The 22,124-nt window shown below is 41.4% G+C and overlaps 1 protein-coding gene across 3 annotated transcripts in view; it reads right to left on the reverse strand.

The window, feature by feature from the left end:
* ppfia3 (PTPRF interacting protein alpha 3) overlaps nt 1–22,124 on the reverse strand; it is a 44,266-nt gene that overhangs the window by 11,704 nt on the left and 10,438 nt on the right. For all 3 annotated transcript variants that reach the window (XM_028042233.1, XM_028042234.1, XM_028042235.1), the window contains 17 exons: nt 18,075–18,203; nt 16,851–16,943; nt 10,766–10,818; nt 10,589–10,682; nt 10,380–10,514; nt 9,506–9,589; nt 9,245–9,376; nt 8,502–8,564; nt 8,340–8,419; nt 6,770–6,938; nt 4,460–4,650; nt 3,225–3,462; nt 2,082–2,215; nt 1,402–1,556; nt 1,226–1,325; nt 517–598; nt 238–438 (listed from right to left, as the gene is read on the reverse strand). In XM_028042233.1, coding sequence (XP_027898034.1) covers nt 238–438; nt 517–598; nt 1,226–1,325; nt 1,402–1,556; nt 2,082–2,215; nt 3,225–3,462; nt 4,460–4,650; nt 6,770–6,938; nt 8,340–8,419; nt 8,502–8,564; nt 9,245–9,376; nt 9,506–9,589; nt 10,380–10,514; nt 10,589–10,682; nt 10,766–10,818; nt 16,851–16,943; nt 18,075–18,203 — 2,133 coding nt within the window. The remainder of the gene's footprint in view (nt 1–237; nt 439–516; nt 599–1,225; nt 1,326–1,401; nt 1,557–2,081; nt 2,216–3,224; nt 3,463–4,459; nt 4,651–6,769; nt 6,939–8,339; nt 8,420–8,501; nt 8,565–9,244; nt 9,377–9,505; nt 9,590–10,379; nt 10,515–10,588; nt 10,683–10,765; nt 10,819–16,850; nt 16,944–18,074; nt 18,204–22,124) is intronic.

A 22,124-nucleotide genomic window follows, 5' to 3' on the forward strand; every position in this document is an offset into this window, starting at 1 on the left:
AATTAAACAAACTTTTTGGCCTCAATTTAGCTCCATACTGTATAGTGCTAAAAAGTTACTTTTAAGTTATTTTTTTCTTATTTCAAGTGTGCTAAGATGTTTGCACCAGACAAAAATACTTGGCAAGATTTTGTGTTTTCACAGCGAACATAAGGGTTGTACCTGCCGACATCAACCTTTAGTGACGGTGCACTCCCAAAGATAAAAGCAGATATTAAAACCAAAGTGAAGCCTTACTGAGCGAGTGCTGGCTGGGGCAGACGGGCTGGTGAGGGACACCATCTCCTGGATGGCCAGGCGCAGTTTGAGGCGGTGGAGCGGGTTACTGATGCCGATCTCCCGCTGGATCTCTGTGTCTGACAGGTTGGCCATGATGGCGCCGCTCTTTACGTTAGCGCGACACGCTGCAACGTACCAGGCGGGCATACCGACCCACAGCTGGAAGGAAGTGACACAATTAGACATAAAATTGTGCTTAATAATCCATGAATTTATTAGAATTTGAGTATGACATACCTCTAACCAAGACACAACAGTCGGTCCATCCCAAGATGCAAACGGAAGTCCTTGGCGACAAGCTTCTTCCAGAAGTTCATGTCTGACAAACAGACAAGAAGGGTTAATTGAAAACTGAAAACCAGATAAAGCAAATAATTAAAAGTGACCTATTATGGTTCCTTGAACAGGTCAGGATAGTCTATGGAAACACAAAACGTTGATGACATTTTTGGCACAAAATAATTCTTAAGATAATGACATTTTAGCTGTTTTAGGGACTCTTGTCACTTTAAATCCAAATCAGCACAATTATATAACTGTACATCTTTGAAAAGCAGAAGTGGAGCCTCCTGCACAACAACCAAGAATGCAGCAAGTAGTTTCCGGATGGTAAGTCAACAACAAAACACTTTGACAGTAAAACCAACTGACCAAACGTGCTGGAGCCCTGTATGGGTTGCTAGGTGACAGACGGAACTCCGCCGGGGTTGCTAGGTAACAGCGTAGTGCTCCTGGAATGCGACTTATTGAAAAGTTTTTGAAACGACTCGTTTTCCAGACAATAAAAAAACACTAACTTATTGCAAAATTAACATAAAACCGCTGGGTGTTTGTTTTTTTAAGTGCTTGAGCTGAAGCAGTAAAAACCAAAATGAAAGTATAAAAACGTGCAAAATGTAAATTTTGCATAATAGGTCCCCTTTAAAACACCACAAGATTCACTAACTTCTTTTTGCTGCGACGGTCTTTATCTGCCGGACCAAGAGTTCCTGTCTTGTTTATCCCCATTGCGTCTCCAGATCCGAGGTCTTCAGAGGGCGTAGACGCTGGGAGAGACATAGAAAGATCAACTCGACTCAAAAACAGAAAACCGTGGAAGGAGGAAACACTATTATTGTTTACCAAGAGAGGCAGACTCCTCACGCCCAGGTTGGCCCAACCTTCCTTTCTCCTTCTTCCCAAAAAGCCGACCGATGGAAGACTTGATGCTCTTCTTCTTGCTGGACTTGTGGAGAGAATCCTGGCTGCTGTTGGAGCTGCTGCCGTCTGCAGAAAGGCTGGGAAATGGAGAAAAAAAATAAAAAATCAGTAAATACAAAAATATGGAGGTAAATTACGGCCATAAAGTTTAATAAAATTAAACTTAAAAAAGATAAACCTTGAATTTGAAAATTACTTTTGAATTTTTTTAAGATTCACAACTTTTTCTCAATTTCATAAGTATTTTTCCATTTCAAAACTTTTTTTTTCAATTTTAGAAATATTTTTTGGTTTCAAAACTTTTTTTCAATTTCAAACTTATTTTTCAGAATTCAACACTTTTGTCAAGTTTCCCTTTTTTTCTTGTTTCAAAACTTTTCAGTTTCAAAATTATTTTCCAGATCCAAAACCTTTTGTCGGTTACAATTTTTTTTTTTTTGAGTTTCATTGTCAACAAATTTTTTTCCAGTTCTAAATACATTTTTTTTTTTTTCGGTTTCAAAAAAACCAAAAGAGGTGGACAAATCTTATGGCCAGAGTTTAGCTCCATAGAAAAAAAAATTTAACCACAAAAGCTGAATGTTGTGAATTGTCGACGTTACCTGCGAAACTCCCGGGGGTCGTCGAGCATGGCGCCCGGGTGGGTGAGGTTCATTCTGTCCAATCGCAGCGCGCGAGGAGTCGGAGGAGGCGTGGAGTCGAGGAGAGCAAGAGATCGATCGTCCTCTTTGTTGTTCTGGAACGTGAAATGTTATCTCAATTTTAAAAGTCTCAACGTATTAAAAGCAATTACCCCGAAAGATTTTAGATTTTTGCTTTTATGACACACCTACATATTTCATCCCCTGTAAAACCAAACTACTTAACGTTCCATAAATTTGGTAAAATAAAGTTATTGATGATTAACCACTTTTTCCAGAGCGGTTTCTGAATGGTAAGTCAACAACCAAACACACTTGTCTTCTCCAGTAGCGCAAGCAGCAGTTAAACCAGCGGGCGTTCTGCTGGAGTTCCGCTTGGGTTGCTAGGTAACGGGGCTGGGCTCGGCTGGGGTTGCTAGGTAGCGGGGCTGGGCTCGGCTGGGGTTGCTAGGTAGCGGTGGAATGCTAGCCGAATGTGACAAGAAGTGGAAAGAGTAACCAAAAATTGTACTCAAGTAACTCAACATGTTTTTACTCAATTAAAAGTAAAAAGGAGTAAAAAATTATTCATAACAAAATTCTAAATGAATTTCTTTCAATTTTCAGCTTCAGTGAAGTAACTCAGTCCAGTATCCAGATACTTGCAATAATTTATAATAAAATCACTCAAGTAAAAGTAAAAAGTACATAGTAGTAAAAATACTCCAAAAAGTATATTTTTTCTAAAAGTTGCTCAAGTGAATGTACTTAAAAATGACCCAACTCTTAATGTGACTTAACAACCGGGAGGTTTTTGAAACGGCTCATTTTCCAGATACCAAAAAATATTAACTTATTTCCCAAAAACGTGACTTGGTGGTCTTTTTAAGTGCTTGGACTGATTTTAAAAAAAGAAAAGGAGCAAATTGGAAGTCTAAAAATGTGCAAAAGTGAATTTTGCATAAGAGGTCCCCTTTAAAAGATCCTATTTTTGTGTTTCCTACATTTATCGGCTTTACTGGACGACTCCCTTTCTGGACGAGCTATTTTGCATAAACAGGGAAGTAAAGTAAAAATGTTAAACACTGACTGGAGGTTTTGCATTCCAGGACCGGTTACTGGTACCTGTCTATCGGTTTCGCGGGCCGGGGAGTGAGGTAGGCGAGGGGTGGAGTGTCCAGAGCTGGGGGGAGACGGGGAGGCCAGGGTGGAGGACGTGATGGATGACGGGATGAAGCCCCGTCCAGTGCCGTCTCTGCCCAAAGAGGAGGGATGTGTGGGCGGGCTGTCCAACGCCACGCTGACCCGGCTCTCGATTTCCTCAGCTCGCAGCTCTGTGTTCTCCTTCTCCTCCTGGATCAGCCTGGTTCAAACAAAACAAAACAAAACAAAACAAAACAAACTCCATTTTTATACTTTAGCAATTCCTCCATTAGCTTTTAGCGCAATCAGCCAAAAACAGGCAGGAATTCATTGTTCATGAAATATTTTTGACTTTACTAGAGGCATTGAATAACCAAACAGTCTTGATTTTCTGTTGAATTATGTATTATGTTAGATGATCAATAATAGATTAATCTTATCACAAGACCTTTGAGTGAAGCAGTGGAAACGAAAAGAGGCACAGAGTCTAATATTTCATCAATGTATAGTTTTATGTCATATATACATATGACATAAAATTCAATATATATGAAATATATACCTAATATTTAATAGTGTAATAAAACACAATCACATTGAAAGTTAAGAACATTCTCAAATCAGACTATTTATCAAGTTTTGTTTGTTTTGTATTTGCTTGAAATTTAAATCCAGTTTTGTTGTTTCAATTGGATTCTTATTGTAAATATTCCCAAACAGTGAACTGCAAAGATAGTAATAGTTTAGATTTCAGAGTTTTACTCTTTCAATTGTGTAAATAAATGTTTTCTTTATATATGTGTGTGAATAATTGATATTTATATTGGCCAGACTGTTTTAGCTCATGAGGAATTGGAGCAACTTTCCTGGATTATGTGCAAATGTTACAACAACAGCATCAAAATCATGTGTTTTTCAAAGTAGGTTAAAGGTCAACGAAGATAAAAAATACATAAAAAGGAAGAAGGCCAGTTGCTTTTTCTACCTCAGACATTTTATTACAGCTCAGATTTATCTGTTGACCCCTTAAATATCAACATGTTCATGAATCGGTTTTAAGAACCGTAAAATTTAATCTCTGTGTTTATTTCTCCCCTGATGCCGTATCAGAGAGCTGATGGTGTGTTTCCAGGTAGGTGATGATGTGGGTCAGGCTGCAGTTTGTGGGGAGGGATTTCCTGAATTATTGCCTCCCTGCTTCCCTCCCTCTTTCATACTTGATCTCCTTATTGATGGCCTCCAGCTGTTTCTGCAGCATGATGGCCAGGGTCTGCACGTCTGTCTGTCCGCTGGGGGAAAGCAGCTCGAATCGAGGCTCCCCGTCGTCCTCGTCATCGGAGCAGCAGCCCACGTCCAGGCTCTGCTCGTACCCGGTTCCCAGCAAAGCCCCGCTCTCCCAGTCTGGGTACTGCGGAGAGAAAGGCAAACCAGAGCCTTTGTGACACAAAGAACTGTTTTCAGGGTCTGGACTCATTTCTGTTTTCCACAATTCAAGAATAAAAGTACAACTTTTAATTCCCCAACTGTATTATTATCCTGGCAGGCCACCAGGCTTTACTTGCGCCCCCACCAGACTGAGAACTGTTCGTTTATTTCTTATACGTTTTTTTTTTATAGACCCTTTGCGTGTTAATGTTTACATCAAAAAATGTTGCTGCACACAACGGTGGAGGGCAGAAAGACGATACTTTAAGGCGCCATGAAGGGATTTTCACACAGCAAAGGGAAAAATGTCGCACAAAAACATTGAAGAATAACTCCATACCACTTGTATTCGTGTTTTTTCCTGCTCCCTGCGTTGGCTATGCTGCACTCAGACTGGTTGCCATAGCAACTGATAACTACGCCACTATATGCATCAGGATTCAACACCAAAAAACATACACTTTTAAATCTTACTATACACAAGTGAAAAGCAGGAAGAAGAAAAAATCTGCCACTTTCTCAATAATTAGAAAATAAATTTTCAGGGTAGTATACATTAAATTAACAAATTTAAAAATATATATATTATTCCCTTCGTTATTAACTCAGAAGTGTAGAAGATTTAATCTTATAAACTGTTTTTGTGAATCTTGACTGCGAGAAACTTGACCAGCTTCTTCCAGTGACGCTGCGTTCAGGAACAAAGCAGAAATCTGAATTTCTGAATTCGACAAGAGAAAGCAAATGACCGTTAAGAAACAAATTGTGTATTCAGCTGTGGTGAGAATAAAAAACATTCTCAGATTTTGTTACAGTAGCTCCTTGATTATCCTAATTGCAACTTGTTAAATTTAATTTGCCTGATTCACTGCTCCTGTCAGCCGTTGATGTCATTACGTTTGACAGCTTTATTAACCCGTAGGCCTGCTGTGGAGCAGGAAGAGCAGGTCGCCTACAAACAACTGTGCAACAAAAGGGACACGTTTCCAGCGACTGCTGAAAAAATATCGAGGACATCGAAACCCAAAGCAGATCATTTGAGGACGTCTTCATTTCATCGTTTCTGTAATTTATTTGTGATATTTTTGACTAAACTGGTAAATTAACTGAGTGTGGGAAAAGTTTAAAACCTAAAATCGTTTAATAAATGCATTTGCTTTATTGGTTTGATACGATTGTTTTCCCAACAGTTGCACCTCTTCTGGAGCTCTTATAAATAAAAAGTGACATTTAATTTCTTTTAAAAAATTGTATTTAGAAAAGAAACAGTCAAAATCTCAGAGTTATTTGTTTTTTTGTTTTACTTTTTGTGGAAATACCTTAATACGTATGGAATAAGACAAAACTAACTTCAAAGTAACTTTTCAGCAAGAAATAGCCGCTTATTTTAAGTCAATGATTTCGTGATATTGATAAGAAAAATAACTAGTTCCTTTAAGATTATCAAACTTATAGCAAGATATTTTTTCCACGTTACAAGTGAAACGTTTACTCTTTCATCACTATTAGGGAATTATTTACTTAAAACAAGCTCATATATTTTGCTGAAAAGTTACTTCTAATTTAGTTTACTGTTATTCCAACTATATTAAGATATTTGCACTAGAAACTTGGAAAGATTTTGTATTTTTGCAAAACTACATTGTTTTACAAATGTTGCCCCTTTTGTTGAGCTCTTATAAATAGAAAAATGATATTTTATTTAAAATTATATTTAGCAAAGCAGAACAGCTAAAATCTCTGAATACTTGTACTTTTGTTTACTTTTCAGTGCAAATATCTTAGTAAATCTGAAATTACAAAAAACTAACTTACAAATAACTTTTCATCAAGAAACAGGAGCTTGTTTTAAATAAGTAATTTTTTAATATTGATCAAAGAAAAGTACAAGTTCATCTGGAAAATTATTTCACTTATAACAAGACATTTTAGTTTTGACTTATTTGCACTAGATTACTAAGATTTTATATTTTTGCAGTGCAGCTACACTGTTTTCCAGTAGTTGCTCCTTTTCTGGAGCTCTAATAAATAAAAAAGCCATTTTATTTCCTTAAGAAGACATATTGAGGAATAAAAACAGTAAAGGTTTGAATTATTCGCACCTTGCTTGAGTCCTCATGGGCGGTGCTCCAGCGGGCCCTGTGGCTCCGTCTGCCCACCCCCCCGACGGAGGCATTACCGAAGGAATCCAGGTGAGTCGTGGAGCCGGTCGGGAGCGACCCGCCTCCATGGGAATACCTCAGCTCCAAGGCGCTGCCTGGCAGAGAGCGGCTGCAGGGAAGACAAAGGAAAGATATCTCCAGATAAGATTAAAAGGCCAATTATCCTCGTGGTGGATGAGGTTTTTGTGGTAACTCGTCTGTGACAGTTTAACAAAAACAAACAAGTTGAGGAATGTTTCGTGGGAGGGCATTTAAAAGTGGGAGAAAGGAGGTAAAATCTGAAGCTCGGTGTAACTGGAAGACACCTGGTGAACGCTGTCGACAGGAGGCTCTGACAGATGGTAAAAGTGACAGGTATACATGTTGGGTAATTCAGGTGTCTATGCAGTGAGCGTGAAACATATATCATGGCAGTTTACGTGAGCGCTGACAGCGTTTAGTGAGTGATTTATCGGCACAGGAGACGCTAAAGTTTAGCATGTTATAGGCAGGCAGGATTTAAAGAGTCTAACACACACACAAAAAAACGAGACATTGTTTACAAAACATGAACTACTTTCAATCTGTGTACACAAAAGATTTAATGATAAATATTTATCACAAATTACGATAAATTCCATCGCATTGCAGAGTGTAAAGCCGCGGCGCCATTTTGTGATGTAATGAGGGTAAGTCGAAGTGTAAACAACTGTGGCGGAAAACACAGAAGCGGAAGAAGTTATCAGTGATTTTAGCGATTTGAAAGTTTTGGAGGAAGATGCTCCAACTGATGAAGAACTCACGACTTTTCAAACTCAGAAATTTCAATGTTTTTTCTATTAGATTTCTAAACTTAATCTAGAAGTTTCAACGTTTTTTCTCTCAAATTTTTGACTTTTGAGAATCAAAGATTTTCAAGTTTTAAAAAAAAAATCTCTGAGTTTAATGTCAAAGGTTCTCAGTACTTTCTAGAAAACTTTCTGAACTCAGAAATTTCCAAGTTTTCACTAAAAGTTTCTGTTTAATCTTAAAATTACGCAGTTTTTTTTTTTTTTTGCAATTTTGTTGACTTTTCAAACTCAAAAAAATTTCCCGTTTTTTCTAGAAAATTTCTGAGATTAATCCCAAAATTTCTGAATTTTGTTTAATGAATTTTCAACTTTTCTAATTCAGAAATGTTCCTATTGTCTCTAGAAAATTTCTGTTACTAATCTGAGTTTTTCTTGCAAATTTTTTACTTTTCAAACCCAGAAATTTCCAAGCCTTTTCAAGAAAATTTCAGGATTAATCTCAAAGTTTCCAATTTTTTCTGCCAAATTTTCCGCTTTTCAAACTCTGAAATTTCCTTGTAGTTTCCAGAAAATTTTTGTATTTTTCCAGAGGAAATGTACTCCTTTTTATTTCTCTGTACAGTGGCTCTAACACGCCATCGTGTGTTTCATACAGCTGATTTAAAAGCTTCCATGTAGACAGATAAAAACTTCATCTTTGTTTTATTGTGTGACAGACTTTCTGTTTGCGGCGAACGGACCTGGAGTAGGAGCCTCCGGGTCGGGCTCTGAGCTGGTCCACCTCCAGCTGAAGACGCTCCAGCTCTGCAATCAGCTGATCCTGGAAGTGAAAAACGACAGTCGGTTCAAAGGAAGAGCGAGTGTGCAGACAGGAACAGGAAGGCTGCCTGCAGGAGTCGCACCTTGTTTGCTAGCAGATCGTCTTGGAGCTTCTTCATGTTGGACAGTTCCTCCGAAAGGGCGTTCTGTAAGGAAGGTTTTAACTCTTCATCAACGGGAATTTACACGGCTACAAAGCAGAATGGATGTTGAAACAATGAGAGGAACATCGAGCTTAATTAGGGGAAATATGGAGAAACAATGGTGTCTTTATCCTGCTGATTGGTTTAAAATGTACTAAAATTATTTAAAAAATATGAAAAATAAACATGGAAAAACCTGAAATCTAATTTAATTGTTTTAAATACATCCATCAAATCATCCATCCATCATTCATCCATCCATCCACTCATCAAATCATCCATCCATCCATTATTCATCCATTCATCATCCATCCATCCATTCATCCTCCATCCATCCATCCATCCAACCACCCATCAAATCATCCATCCATCCATTATTCATCCATTCATCCTCCATCCATCCATCCATCCAACCACCCATCAAATCATCCATCCATCCATTATTCATCCTCCATCCATCCATCCATCCATCCATCCACCCATCCATCCATCCTTCATTCATCCATCCATCAACCATCCATCCATCCTTCATTCATCCATCCATCCAACCACCCATCAAATCATCCATCCATCCATCAACCATCCATCCATCCATCCACCCATCCATCCACCATCCGTCCATCCATCCTGTCTTTATTTCTTGTCATTTCCTGTGTTTCATCCTGATTAAAGATGGCCGCCACCTTCTCCTCCAGAGCGGCCATCCTCTCCTTCAGGTGGAGCTGCAGCCTCTCGTTGGACTCAGACAGCAGCTTGTCCACGGTGTCAGAGAGACGCTTGTTGTGTTCGTCGTTCATCCGCTCCCTCTGCCTCGCCTGGGGAAAAACACGGAGAAGGTGGGAGGAGAGTTTAACACTCAGGACAAAGATTTCCATCTTTTGAAAATCAGCACGCCTTTGTATCGCAAAAAAAACGGGGGAAAAAAGAGAGAGAACGTGACTCACTCTCTGTAGCTCCTGGTTCTTCTCCTCCAGTTGTGCCTCCATCTGTCGCAGCCGCTCCTCAAAGTTGCCATGACGCTCCTCCGCCTGAATGATCGCAGAGGAAGACGGGTGAGAGCGGCGGCCATGTTGCAACACTTAAACAAATTATCACAAAGGACCGAGTCTGCTAATTGGTTACATGCCTGTGCAGATGACAGCGTGGCGGGAGGGAGTCTGTTTGCCTGCTGCTTAGCGGGGAACTTAATACGATGCTGCCACGAAAGCCGTCCTGCCTGAACACGCCAGGCGAAACTACGGCGAATGAAACTGAGTTCACAGGAATCTAAAGAGCTTTAAACTACCACAATAAAATTATCTGGTTGGTGTTAATCATCATGAGATTAATTTAAACTTTCTATTTTTGCTTGGATGTATACACTTGGAATTTGCCTCTTTTTATAAAATATATCTAAATATTCTTAAATCTTACATTTATTTTTTTGTCACAATAATCAAATTTTCTTCCCATATCTTGTCTTTGCCTTTCAGCCACGTCTTGTTCTGCTGGCAGATTATTTCACTTATAACCACAAATGTTTCATCAACATTAAGGAATTATTCAGAATTCTGAATTTTTTCTCAGAATTCTGACATTTTTCAGATTTTATTTTATTGGCTCTAATCTTTCGTGGGTTTTGCATTTTACGCAATAAAATGTTCAGTTTCTTATTTCAAAAAAGGAAATTAATTATATTTTTATGGGCATCTTTTCATGTATTTTCTAATTGTACATAAAGGGTTAAGAAGCCTGCCGAATGTTTTTTTTTTTTTTTTTAATGGATCAATCATCAGGATAATCGATCGATACCAGACCGATGGTTTTGTTTGCACACACCTTGTTGAGCGCGGCCACTCTCTGCGCCAGCTGCGCCTCAATCTCCGGCAGCGTCTCGGCCCGCTGCAGCGTCTGCTGCAGCTTCTGCTTGGCGTCGTCCAGACGCTCCTGCAGCTGCCGGTTCTTCTCTTCGCTCTGCGGAGAAACGGGCAGAAGCTCAGAGCGGCGGTTGCCCCGGGGCGGCGGCCGCAGGAAGAGGCTTTCCCCACCTGTCTGTGCAGAGACTCCTTGCTGGCCAACTCGTTCTCCAGCTTGTCTTTTATGTCGTGGAGAGACGTCGCCTCCCGCTGGGCGCTCAGGTACCTGCAGGCCGCAGCAAGATGGCAGCCGGAGGAGTCAGAGCGCTCCAACAGTTCACAGAAATAAAACATTAAAAAAACACAAACCTGCGCTCCAACGTGGTGATTCTCTCCTCCATGTCTTCCCTTTGACAAAGTGCCTGGAGAAATAAAAACGAGGATTTAGACTAGACTTGCTGCTGACACTCCTTATGGAGCCGATTTAAGAAGATAAAAGAGCAGGAAGTGGAGAGAAATAAATGTATATCGTATGACTTTCAACCACTTTCCGTTGTGTGTTTTTCCTTCCACTAAACCTTCTATTAATACACTAGAAATATGTCCCTTTAAAAAAAACATATCAGTAAATAATACTTAATATCTTAATACTTCAAAAACGTATGTTTTACTTCTGTTTTTCTTCAGATGTCCTGTCTTTGCATTTCAAGCATCCCATACACAGAAACTGGTTATCTACCCTCCACTAAACTTTCTATTTATTCTTGGCTTTATACATTTGAAATATGTCACTTTTTATTATATAAATCATTATAATGTTTTACTTTAATTTTTCTTCCCATCCTGACTTTGAATTTGAGGTATCCAATAGAGAGGCTGGTTGTCTACCTTCCACTAAACCTTTCTCTAAAATGGAGCCTTGGCGAAAATTCAAACTGGGAGACTCGACCAGCTTCACCACATCATCTAATCACTACGCCCGACCGCAGCCAATCCGGACCGGAGCTTCACGCCGCTCCAGCCAATCATCGTCCAAAGACACCTTCAAACGTCCAAGCTACCCTGGGGTCTTCCTGCTCGTCAGCCGTGCTTCGAACCTACATGAACGCTTCTCCTACCTCTCGTCATTCAGTCAACAAGTTTCAGCTGCCTTCCGTCCGCCCAGATCCAGGGAGTGTCCCTCACCGGCCGGCTGCGCTCCTGTCGACTCCCCGCCACTCCTCACCAATCTAACCGCCCTCATCACGCCTTCCTTCGGCCTCCATCGGCGACGACGAGCCGGAATTTTCCGTCCTCCCCTCGTTGACGTCGCAGTCCTCCGCTATCTGCCCGGTTCCCCGCTCCGGCTCACCATAGGCTGCTGCGGCTCATTGGCGCTGTCCCCCGCAGCAAGCGCTGGTTGTCTCCACGATCCGCCGTGGCTGCACCGACGCACGTCGGCTCTTCCTGCTCGTCCCACCATGGACTCGATCCGTTGCCCGATCGTCTCTCCCAGTTCACCTCCGAGAGGACGTCGCATCAGACCGCTACGCTCACCTCCACCTATCTCGGCTCGCAGCTGGCTTGTCAGCCTCATCAACCCGCAGCTTCATCTGCGCCCATTGGGCGTCGTCTAGGTAAGACGTACCTGCTCCTGACTCGTTCATTTTCCCTTCGCTTTACGTCTCTGACAGAGTACCAGTGCCTTTAACTCACGTTTACCACGCCTCCTATCGCCGGTCAGTCTTGGCATTTCCAGGGTCGCGACTAGCTCGTTCCGTTAGTTCCCGCTCAGGCCGCCGTAGCCCTCTCTTCCCTCTGTTGCTAAGCTCGCTCCAAATTCTGTCAGTAGTTCCAGTTTGCATTTCAGCACATTCTGGCCTCCGCCCCAGCTGCCGCTGGTTTCCTAATCGCAGCACCATTTTCTTTAAGCTTTTCATGACTAGTAGAGGGGATCCGCCTAAAGTTCCATATAAAACGCACCTGAAAACAAACGGAGTTATGGGCAATCTTTTATTTACAATTTCTCTTTTCTGGGAAAAAAAAAAAAAAAAAAAAAGCCGTGCTGCCCCTTCTACTCCAGATCCATGCAAGCAGCCCATCCACACAGATGGCAGAGCGTCCGAGCGCTGCAGCTCCAAAATGGTGCAGTCATCAGGTGTCCGAAAGAGAAAATACCTTAACTATGGACCCAGCAGGTAGATTACCCGAGAGCAGAGACGCAGCCTACCTAGATCCACGCTTATCATCTGGTGAACCAGGTGGAAACGTAACAATGCTGCAGGAACACACGAATGGCTTCATTAGTAGGTCCAGCATCCACAACAACCGCAATCCCAGCCATTGACCGTAGATGGCTTGACGATCTCAGTTGAGCAATCAGGAACACAAGCCAACCAGGCAGCCGACATACACGGGGAGAAACAGTCACGCACACACACCTTAGCAGCACCATTAATCACGGGGCCGCTCCTGGTGCACAAAGCGGGGAGGATGGTTCTCCTTCCCCCTCAGTCGGGCCAATGTCGCACCCGAGTAGTCTGATCGTCAGAAGCCGCTCGTAGGCTCTCTAATTTTGCAGCTTCATTGCAGCCAGACCGGATCTCATCTGCGTACTTTCCAGTCGTCAATCTTAACCTCCACCCTCGAACAGTCAGCTTCACCTGCACAGCGATACGAACTTCACGAGTCCTCTTTCAAGTGATTCATAGTTCACATCGCCGCTCGCTCTGACAGCTTTCTTTCCTCGTCATCCATTGGTTCCGACCCATATCAAGGAGGCATACACACAGTTGGTACGCAGACATGCGCGCTAGGTGGTCAGCGTCATCTGTACAGCCGTCAGTTCGATACACGCGACGGGATAAACCCAGCCAATGTTCTTCTGGTAAATGGATGGTCAGTAATTACCGCTGGAGCTAGTCGTAGCCGACCACAAAGCTCGCTCGTATAAAACAAGCCTCCCGTTCCCCAATAATCCGACTGCTTACCACCAAGCCGGACCGTCGCTGGCAATATGGCTCACGAAGATCTAACTTCCCTGTTATGTGGCCGATTACCTAAAAGCGTTTCGGTACTCCCTTTCTGTCGGTCGCTACCAGCCATTGGAGCAGGACGTATGGCGATCCTCATTGGCAGGAAACTAAACTCCGGCCCGACGTCGACTCTCTGTCTCGTGTACGTGCTCTAGTCTACCGCGCAGTAGGAATCCTGACTTGTTCTACCCTTTCCTTGCGTTCTCTAAAGAGCTTTTGGGGGATTTACAGGCCCCTATTATTTAGCGATCCAACTTCGTCTCATTGCCCCCAGCATAAGATAAAAACACTCCAGGATTTCGAGAATTACATCCACACATTCATCCGTAGTTGCATTAAATAATTAATTAGTTAAGCAGGATTCGTATATCCGTACAACTTAATCATATTACAGCAGATCACAGGCAGCCAGTCTGTCCCTCCAGGTCCAGTTATAACTCCCACATCTGCCTCCGTGCAAAGCATTCTTACAGCTTCCCTTCTTCAGTTCTTTCCTACATCCGCAGTCTGCTCGCTGGAAGCAACTTTCACGCTAAGCTTTAGCAACCTACCACATCATCTAGTCTAGTCTGGTCATCTAGTCTAGTCGAACCCCGCTGTGAATTTCTTCTCAAGGGATTTCTAAGCATAGCTCCTCTAATCCTGATAGCTGGAAACCCATCTCATTCCCATCACTTGGGAATCTTATCACTGCACACCAATCCGGCGCCTTCGTCCCCTACATCAGAGCTCCACTCATGCGCTTTCCTCCTAGCCTTCTATGGATTTCAGGTACGGAGTGAATTCACACTGCATCTAAAGTATTCAATCAGTTAGAGACTATCTAACTCGATACTAAATTCTTCCCTGACCACTACAACCGCTGCCGTTTCATCTGCCACCTCAGACTGATCTCAGCTGAGATCCTCCCCCTCGCCACTTCTCGGGCCATTCTTGTAGAGTAGGCGTTGCCACATTGCCATCGTCAGGCGTCCCTTCAGCTTCTCTCCTTCAGCTCGGCCGCTGGTCATCCCCGGCCTTCTCATCCTATATCCTACCAAATCTTTCAGCTGTGCTCAAAGCTCCACATGCAATGTCTGCAGGTGAGCATCTCTCCAAATTACTGGTGGTGGAGCCCTAGTCACCGTAAATGGCTACTAAATGGTGAAATTCTTCTTTTGTTCATTGGTCCCACAGCGACACTTAGTGGTTGATTTGTGCTTTATTTTGAAGAACGGTAGATTTCTTCTTTGCATATTTTGTGTTAGGCACTTCCTGTTTCGCTAACCACGCAGAGTCAGCGTTAGAGCCTGAAGAAAAAGAAAAATTGTAAAATAGCACTCTTGGAAAGCAGAATGAGGTAGGAATGTGCGCAATTGTGTTTTGTGAACATTCATGTTTATTTATACGTTATGTATCCTTTATTTATGCTACAGTTTTCACGGTGTCTGACAAGAAAGGTCAAGATTAAACTGCACCCGTTCGGAACTCCCTGCATCTGGCTGTCCATTCTGAGAGGCCGCTACAGTCACCTCTAACATTTATTTCACACCTAGGGAAGCTAGCAGGGCCCAACAGGCCCTCAGCCCTGCCGGCTTGGCCTCGCAGTCCATCACGCTGCTTCGCCATCAGTCCCGCCAGCGTGCGGGCCCTATCGCCTATCAGTCTCGTCAGACTGCAGGCCCTGACTGACGCCTATCAGTTCGGCAGACTGCAGGCCCCGACCCACGCCTATCAGTCTCGTCAGGCTGCAGGCCCGACTGACGCCTATCAGTTTCGGCAGACTGCAGGCCCTACCGACGCCTATCAATCTTGTCAGACTGCAGACCCTACCGACGCCTATCAGTCCTGTCAGATTGCAGGCCCGACCGACACCTATCAGTCTCGCCAAGCTGCAGGCCCTACCGTCGCCTATCAGTCTCGCCGACTGCAGGCCCCGACTGACGCCTATCAGTCTCGCCAGACTGCAGGCCCAACCGACGCCTATCAGTCTCGCCAGACTGCAGGCCCAACCGACGCCTATCAGTCTCGCCAGACTGCAGGCCCAACCGACGCCTATCAGTCTCGCCAGACTGCAGGCCCAACCGACGCCTATCAGTCTCGCCAGACTGCAGGCCCAACCGACGCCTATCAGTCTCGCCAGACTGCAGGCCCAACCGACGCCTATCAGTCTCGCCAGACTGCAGGCCCAACCGACGCCTATCAGTCTCGCCAGACTGCAGGCCCAACCGACGCCTATCAGTCTCGCCAGACTGCAGGCCCAACCGACGCCTATCAGTCTCGCCAGACTGCAGGCCCAACCGACGCCTATCAGTCTCGCCAGACTGCAGGCCCAACCGACGCCTATCAGTCTCGTCAGACTGCAGGCCCAACCGACGCCTATCAGTCTCGTCAGACTGCAGGCCCAACCGACGCCTATCAGTCTCGTCAGACTGCAGGCCCCAACCAACGTGGTGCGCCTATCAGTCATCCGACTGCAGGCCAGCCAGGCCTCGGCCCGGCTCCCTCTTTTGGGGGGAAGACTATCCCGAGCTCGCCGAGCAGACCGCCTGCTCACGGCGATCCTCGGCTCACGGTCTTCTGCCGGGTCCGAGCGCCAAAGAATTGTACCATTAAATCTTTTTAACTGCTATTTTCTTCTCTGTGTGAGTCTCTCCAGATTGAAATGGAGCCTTGGCGAAAATTCAAACTGGGAGACTCGACCAGCTTCACCACATCATCTAATCACTACGCCCGACCGCAGCCAATCCGGACCGGAGCTTCACGCCGCTCCAGCCAATCATCGTCCAAAGACACCTTCAAAAGTCCGAGCTACCCTGGGGTCTTCCTGCTCGTCAGCCGTGCTTCGACCCACCTCCTCCCCTTCTCCACCTTCACCATGAGGGTCGTCGTCCAGGATCCCTTGTGCTCTTCCTCTCCAAGCTCCGCTCCACCACCAGTTTCGGTCCCGGGGGGAAGACTATCCCGAGCTCGCCGAGCAGACCGCCTGCTCACGGCGATCCTCGGCTCACGGTCTTCTGCCGGGTCCGAGCGCCAAAGAATTGTACCATTAAATCTTTTTAACTGCTATTTTCTTCTCTGTGTGAGTCTCTCCAGATTGAATTTCCATTTGTGCTTGGATTTATGCATTTGAAGTATATAATCCTCGTGTTTCTTTCCTTTGAAAAAGCATCTGGGAAGATAAGAATGTTTAAAAGTTGTTGATCTGCAGCTAGTTGACAAATGAAAGTTGCTGCTGACAGATTCCAGCATCTTGCGGCTCTGATGTCATTAGATTAAAGAGCAGGAAGTGGAGGGAAGCGGTTGTGAAACTTGACTCGCCTGCCTCTCATCCCATAACACTTGGTTCACTTTTCACAGCTTATTCTGTTTAAGGGGGGGAGGTTCTTCGGGTTCCAGTCTGGACCCGGTCTGCTGCCAGAGGCTTCGTTAGCGTAGCAAGATGTTAAAACTCTCCTCACCTCCTTCAGGTCCCGCTGCAGCTTCTGGTTGGCCTCCTCGGATCGGGCCAGCTCCCTCCTGGCCGACGTCAGCTGCTCCTCGATCTCACCAACCTGACATGAAAAGCTCACATTATTATTTACAATTTGACTTAAATAGAAACTGACGCAACTTAATCCAGATACAGAGGCTCTCAAATCTCTTTTATTGTCCTACACTGCAAAAAACACTAAATGTTAGTAATTTTTGTCTAATTTCTTGATACTCTTGAAATAAGACAAAACTAACTTAAAGTTAGTTAATAACATATCTTTAGCAAGATATAGAAGCTTGTTTAATTCTAAAATTCTTCAAAAAGTAATAGTTCCATCAGCAGATTATTTCACTTAAAACATGGAAAAATGTAACAATCTGCCTATGGATCGAGTTATTGATTTAAAAAAAAAAAGTTATTGATTTAAAATAAGCTAAAACTTTACCAATAAAAAAGTAGAAAAAAGATGGAAAAAAAAAACCAATGCAAGAATTAAATCTAAAAATATAGGAAAAAGAAAAGAGAAAAGAGACATCCAATTAAAGAACAGTGACAGTAAAAAAAATAACAAAAATTAAAATAGAGATAAACAATGAAAAACATCAGAATAAACAACCAATAAAAGAAACAAAGCTAAAAAGATTAGAAGCCAAGTTAAAGTTTATTTATGCAGCACATTTACAACAAATAAATGACAAAAGAGAAAATAAGTTTCCATTTTTAAAATAATAACACAAATATAAAATTGAGGGGGGAGCGAAAAACTCAAAAAAGGAAAAAAACAACAACCAAATAACCCAAAAAGAAAGTAAAATAATTAAAAAAGAGAAAAGACAGACAAAAAACCAACGAATAATAAAAAAGTTTTCAGGAATCTGCAGGAGTTTGTTTTAAGTCAGTAAATCTTTAATAACGATGATAAAATGTTTCACTGGCAGATTATTTCACTTATAGCTAGTATATTTCCATCAATATTAATGAATTATTCACTTAAAACAAGCTTAAAACTGAAAAGTTACTTGTAAGTCTTGTATTATTTCAAGCGAACTAAGATACTGGCAATAGGGAAAAAAAACACGATTTTGTGTTTTTACAGTGTGAGATGTGAACAACAACCGTTCACATCGTCTCCTAAACAGCTAAATATCCTTGTAGATTTGATCCTATCAATTCTAAGTCAGTGGATCTTGACTGTTTTTGTTTTTGGTACCTGTCTGCACATGAGAGCCAGCCTCTCCTTCAGCTGCCCCAGCTCCGATCTCTGCCGCTCGATCTCGCCCTCTCTCTGCCGGTCGATGTCGGCGTCATCCAAGATGGACGCCGGTCCGTTGGGAAGGCGCTGGGGGGGAAACATCCACATCAGCTGACAGAGCGATCACGACGTTTTGATCAGCACAAATAAACTCTGATTAGGGATCAATTTCAACTCCACAAGGATTGGGATGATTCGTCTGAGATGAAATTAATCTCTGATGTAATAAGAAGTTAATATTTGGCGTATATAATAAAAATAACACTTTATTTTTACAGCACTTTTTAAAACAAATCTTACAAAGTGCTTCACATTAATAAAATAAATTACAATAGAAAAATAGACACAAAAAGTATACCAAATCCATTAAAAATATCTAACACTGTAAAATTAAATAATAAAAACACAAAAGAAATTCAAATATTGAAAGGAACTTTTAGCTAATGATTTAAAAGAAAACAGTTAAGTTTAATATTTCTTATTGGATGGTAGATAAAAAATAAAATTATGTTTTTAAATAAATGAAGCATTTATAAATGCTCAGAGAAAATTTAGGCAAAAAACATAGCTAGTTATCTCATTTATTAAAAATGTTAAACTCTGTGGTATTTTTCCACAAAAAAATTTAACATTTACTTTAATGAATCCACACTAACAATTATTTTTGTATTGTTCTGATGATTAATTAATCAAGTAATCATTTTAAAAATTGGCACATTTGGGATTTTTTTCATTTAACCACTTGAGCCTATTTTATACATTCATAAAATGCATTAAAAAAATATGCACCATTAGAAATACATTAAATGATGCGAATAAACAAATAATTAAATACATTTTTCAACTAATCTGCAGCTTTAAAAAATGACATCATCAAGATGTGAAAAGTTCAGCCCTTTATTCTTGACTTAACACAATGTAATGCTGATTTGTTCATAATTTTTTGTATTAACTGATAAATAATCAGATAAAAAAAATCACTTACAGAATATTTTATTTACTTATTTATTCTTTGAACCAAGTGAAACTAAAACTGTCTGACCTGAGGAGTTTTCTGTAAACATATTTAGAGTTTTTTTATTTTAAATACAAAATGTATATATTTTTTTACTTAGTTACTGCTCTGACTTTGATGTTTAAGCAAATTGCCTTTTCTGAGTACAATCCACTTAACGATTAATTGATTACTAAATTAGTGGAAGATAATTATTTTTTAAATTAATCGTTTTAGTCCTAATCCAGAGTCTGATCTTTTCTGTTAACTTTTTACTTGAAGCTTGTAGTTTTAATCTTTCAGTGAGTTTGTGAGCTGCTGCTAACGTCAGCTTGTGCTTTAGAAAGTGTTTTATGTGTTTGGATCTCACTGATCATCGGCCAGATTTCCTTAACAGCCTCCACTTTTCCGAGCAGACACTGTGGGGCCAGCATGCGTTTAGTCTGGCAATCGGCGTGAGACCATTTTGTTTATTTTATTTTAATTACAGATAAATACATAACATTTTCTGTGCTGTTGTTACATTTCTGATTAAAAGGTTTTGGTTGTTCGTTAGGGATGATGGGATGGAACGGACAGATAATAAGCTAAGCAGAAGACAACGGATGGATGGAAGTTTTGAGTTTTGAGTGGAAGTTACAAACATTAAAGAATCAATGTTTGTAAATAATATAAATTGGAAAAATGTTGTAATTAATGCAAAATAAGATAATGGAACAAATATGAGAGTTTTAAGCTTAAAAAATCCAGATTTTTTTTTTTTACTGAAATTATTATGCTTCCTTGAACAGGTTAGAATTGGTCCATGTTCTATATGTAACATGTTTTTTACATTTGTAACACAAAATCACTCTTAGATGATACGATTTTAGTCTAATCAGTTCAGAGTGAGTTGGTTTATAATGTCTTGTCACTTTAAATGCAAATAAGCTGCTGCTGGCCACGCCCCCCAACTCAACGTTTACATTCATTCCTGAAAAAGGCTGCAAACAGATACGCAATTATACAACCAAACATCTTTGAAAAGCATAAGTGGAGCCTCTGGCACAAACAGCAAGAATGCAACAAGTGGTTTCTGAAACCAAAGCATTTGTGTTTTCCAGCAGCCATTGTACAGAGCCTACAGTAGCTGCCCAACTATGCTGGAGTTCCGTCTTGGTTGCTAGGTAACACACAGGCCTTGGCTGGGGTTGCTAGGTAACCCCGCAGTACCCAACTTGTGTGACTAAAACGGCTCATTTTCCAGACACTAAAAAACATTAAATTACTGCCAAAAAACAACTGCATTTGATTTTTTGTCATGGGATACAATTGGTTTCACATGTAGGTTCCAGTCAATCAGCGAGAAGGTAAGGACATTTTTGAGAAATAGTTTTTTTAAATTGAAAAACAAATTTTTCCAAAACTGCCGTGTTTCCATCAAGCAAATTTATTTTCTAAGTATCAAATTGTGCAGCTGTATGGTCAATGAAAACTCAGCTTATCTCTGGTTTTACTCGTTTGTATCCATGTTTTCATCAATGTTTATTTAACGCATTTTGAAGTATTGCACCAGAAAAGGTTGATGGAAACAGCAAACTTCTAAATAATCTCCTCAAATTAGAAAAAATATTTTGATGCTCGCTTGAGGTGGTTTTTGGATTTTCCAAAAAATAGACAATGGGAAGTTGGAAACATTTCTGACGTAGTAAAGAAACGATGGTGCCCCATCAGTGCCTTACCAGAGGCACAAAACCTTTATCTGAGATTTGTGGTCTGTTGTAGTTTGCAACTTCTGCATCTTGTTTATTACAGTCTTACGTAGCATCAAATTATACTTTGATTTGCTACAATCCAGGGGCTTTTTTGCAAAATTTTAACAGTTCAATCAAAACTTACGTGACAATTGATGGAAACAAAGCGTGTTTGAAAAACTTATTAGCCAAGAATACTTTTTTTGGTGTTTGAAAACCGTCTTCATCTGTCAAATGTTGATATTTTGCCTTGTGGTGCTACTTTAGCTTACTTCAATGCATTTTTGTCTCATTCAGTCTTCCTTAGAAAAGACTAGTTCAGGTGGATATAGAGAAAAATAAATAAAAAACACACAACACACTCTCACTGATTGAAGCTTGAACTCTCCGACTAAGCTCATAAAAATAGAAGATGGTGCATAACTTCCTCCTCACTGAATGACACTGATGGCTGGAAGCCATATGGCACTGAAAAAACATTCAGGAATACGCAGCAGACTGTTACAAAAGCTGCAACAGCTTCTGGCAATCAGGAGCCTCCTGATCGGCGCTCCAGCTGCATAGTGAAGAAAGAATTATGCAGCATTTTAGACAATTTATATGTTTTACTGACGAGTGGAAAAGCAGCTTTGCTTCTGGTTGATATGTGTCAGTTTCAGTCCCAACAAGAACCAAAATATTTGTTATGTCAGTTCTCGTATTTATGGGATTTTATGCTACATTCCAGTTACAAGAGCTGGATTTCAACATGGCGCCATCGGTAGCTCTTACAAACATCATTTTAATCTTTACTTTCCATAAACGTAGTTTAGACTTGCAGGTGCTTCATGTAACATTTATTTTATATGGACTTTTGAAAGAGTGTCTTAAAATAAACATGTTTTTCACCACATCTTAGTACTGGTGATGGCGAGGGGCGGCCATGTTGAAACGCGAAGTCCATCTCCCAATTCGTAACTGTCAGAGTTGCTCCAGGTTTCCAAGAGGAAAATTTGACTTAGGAGGTGTTCCAGTTGATTTTACTGATTGGGAAGTTGGGATTACTGGAACACAGCAATAGTGTAATAATAGAAATTAACACCTGTTAGTCCAGCGATTTGGTTCGATTGGGGAACAAAATTGCAACATTTGTTACTTTTTCAGCTGCTGTGGAATGATTTCACACTACACTGTTTCAAATTATCCAAATCCTTAGAAAAAGCTGTTCCTCTAATCGCCTGTGGTGGCGCTATACCACAAACTACTCGAGAAAATGACACAAAAACCTTTGAAAAAGACACT

The sequence above is a fragment of the Xiphophorus couchianus genome, chromosome 16 (assembly GCF_001444195.1).
Source record: "Xiphophorus couchianus chromosome 16, X_couchianus-1.0, whole genome shotgun sequence".
Lineage (NCBI taxonomy): Eukaryota > Metazoa > Chordata > Actinopteri > Cyprinodontiformes > Poeciliidae > Xiphophorus > Xiphophorus couchianus.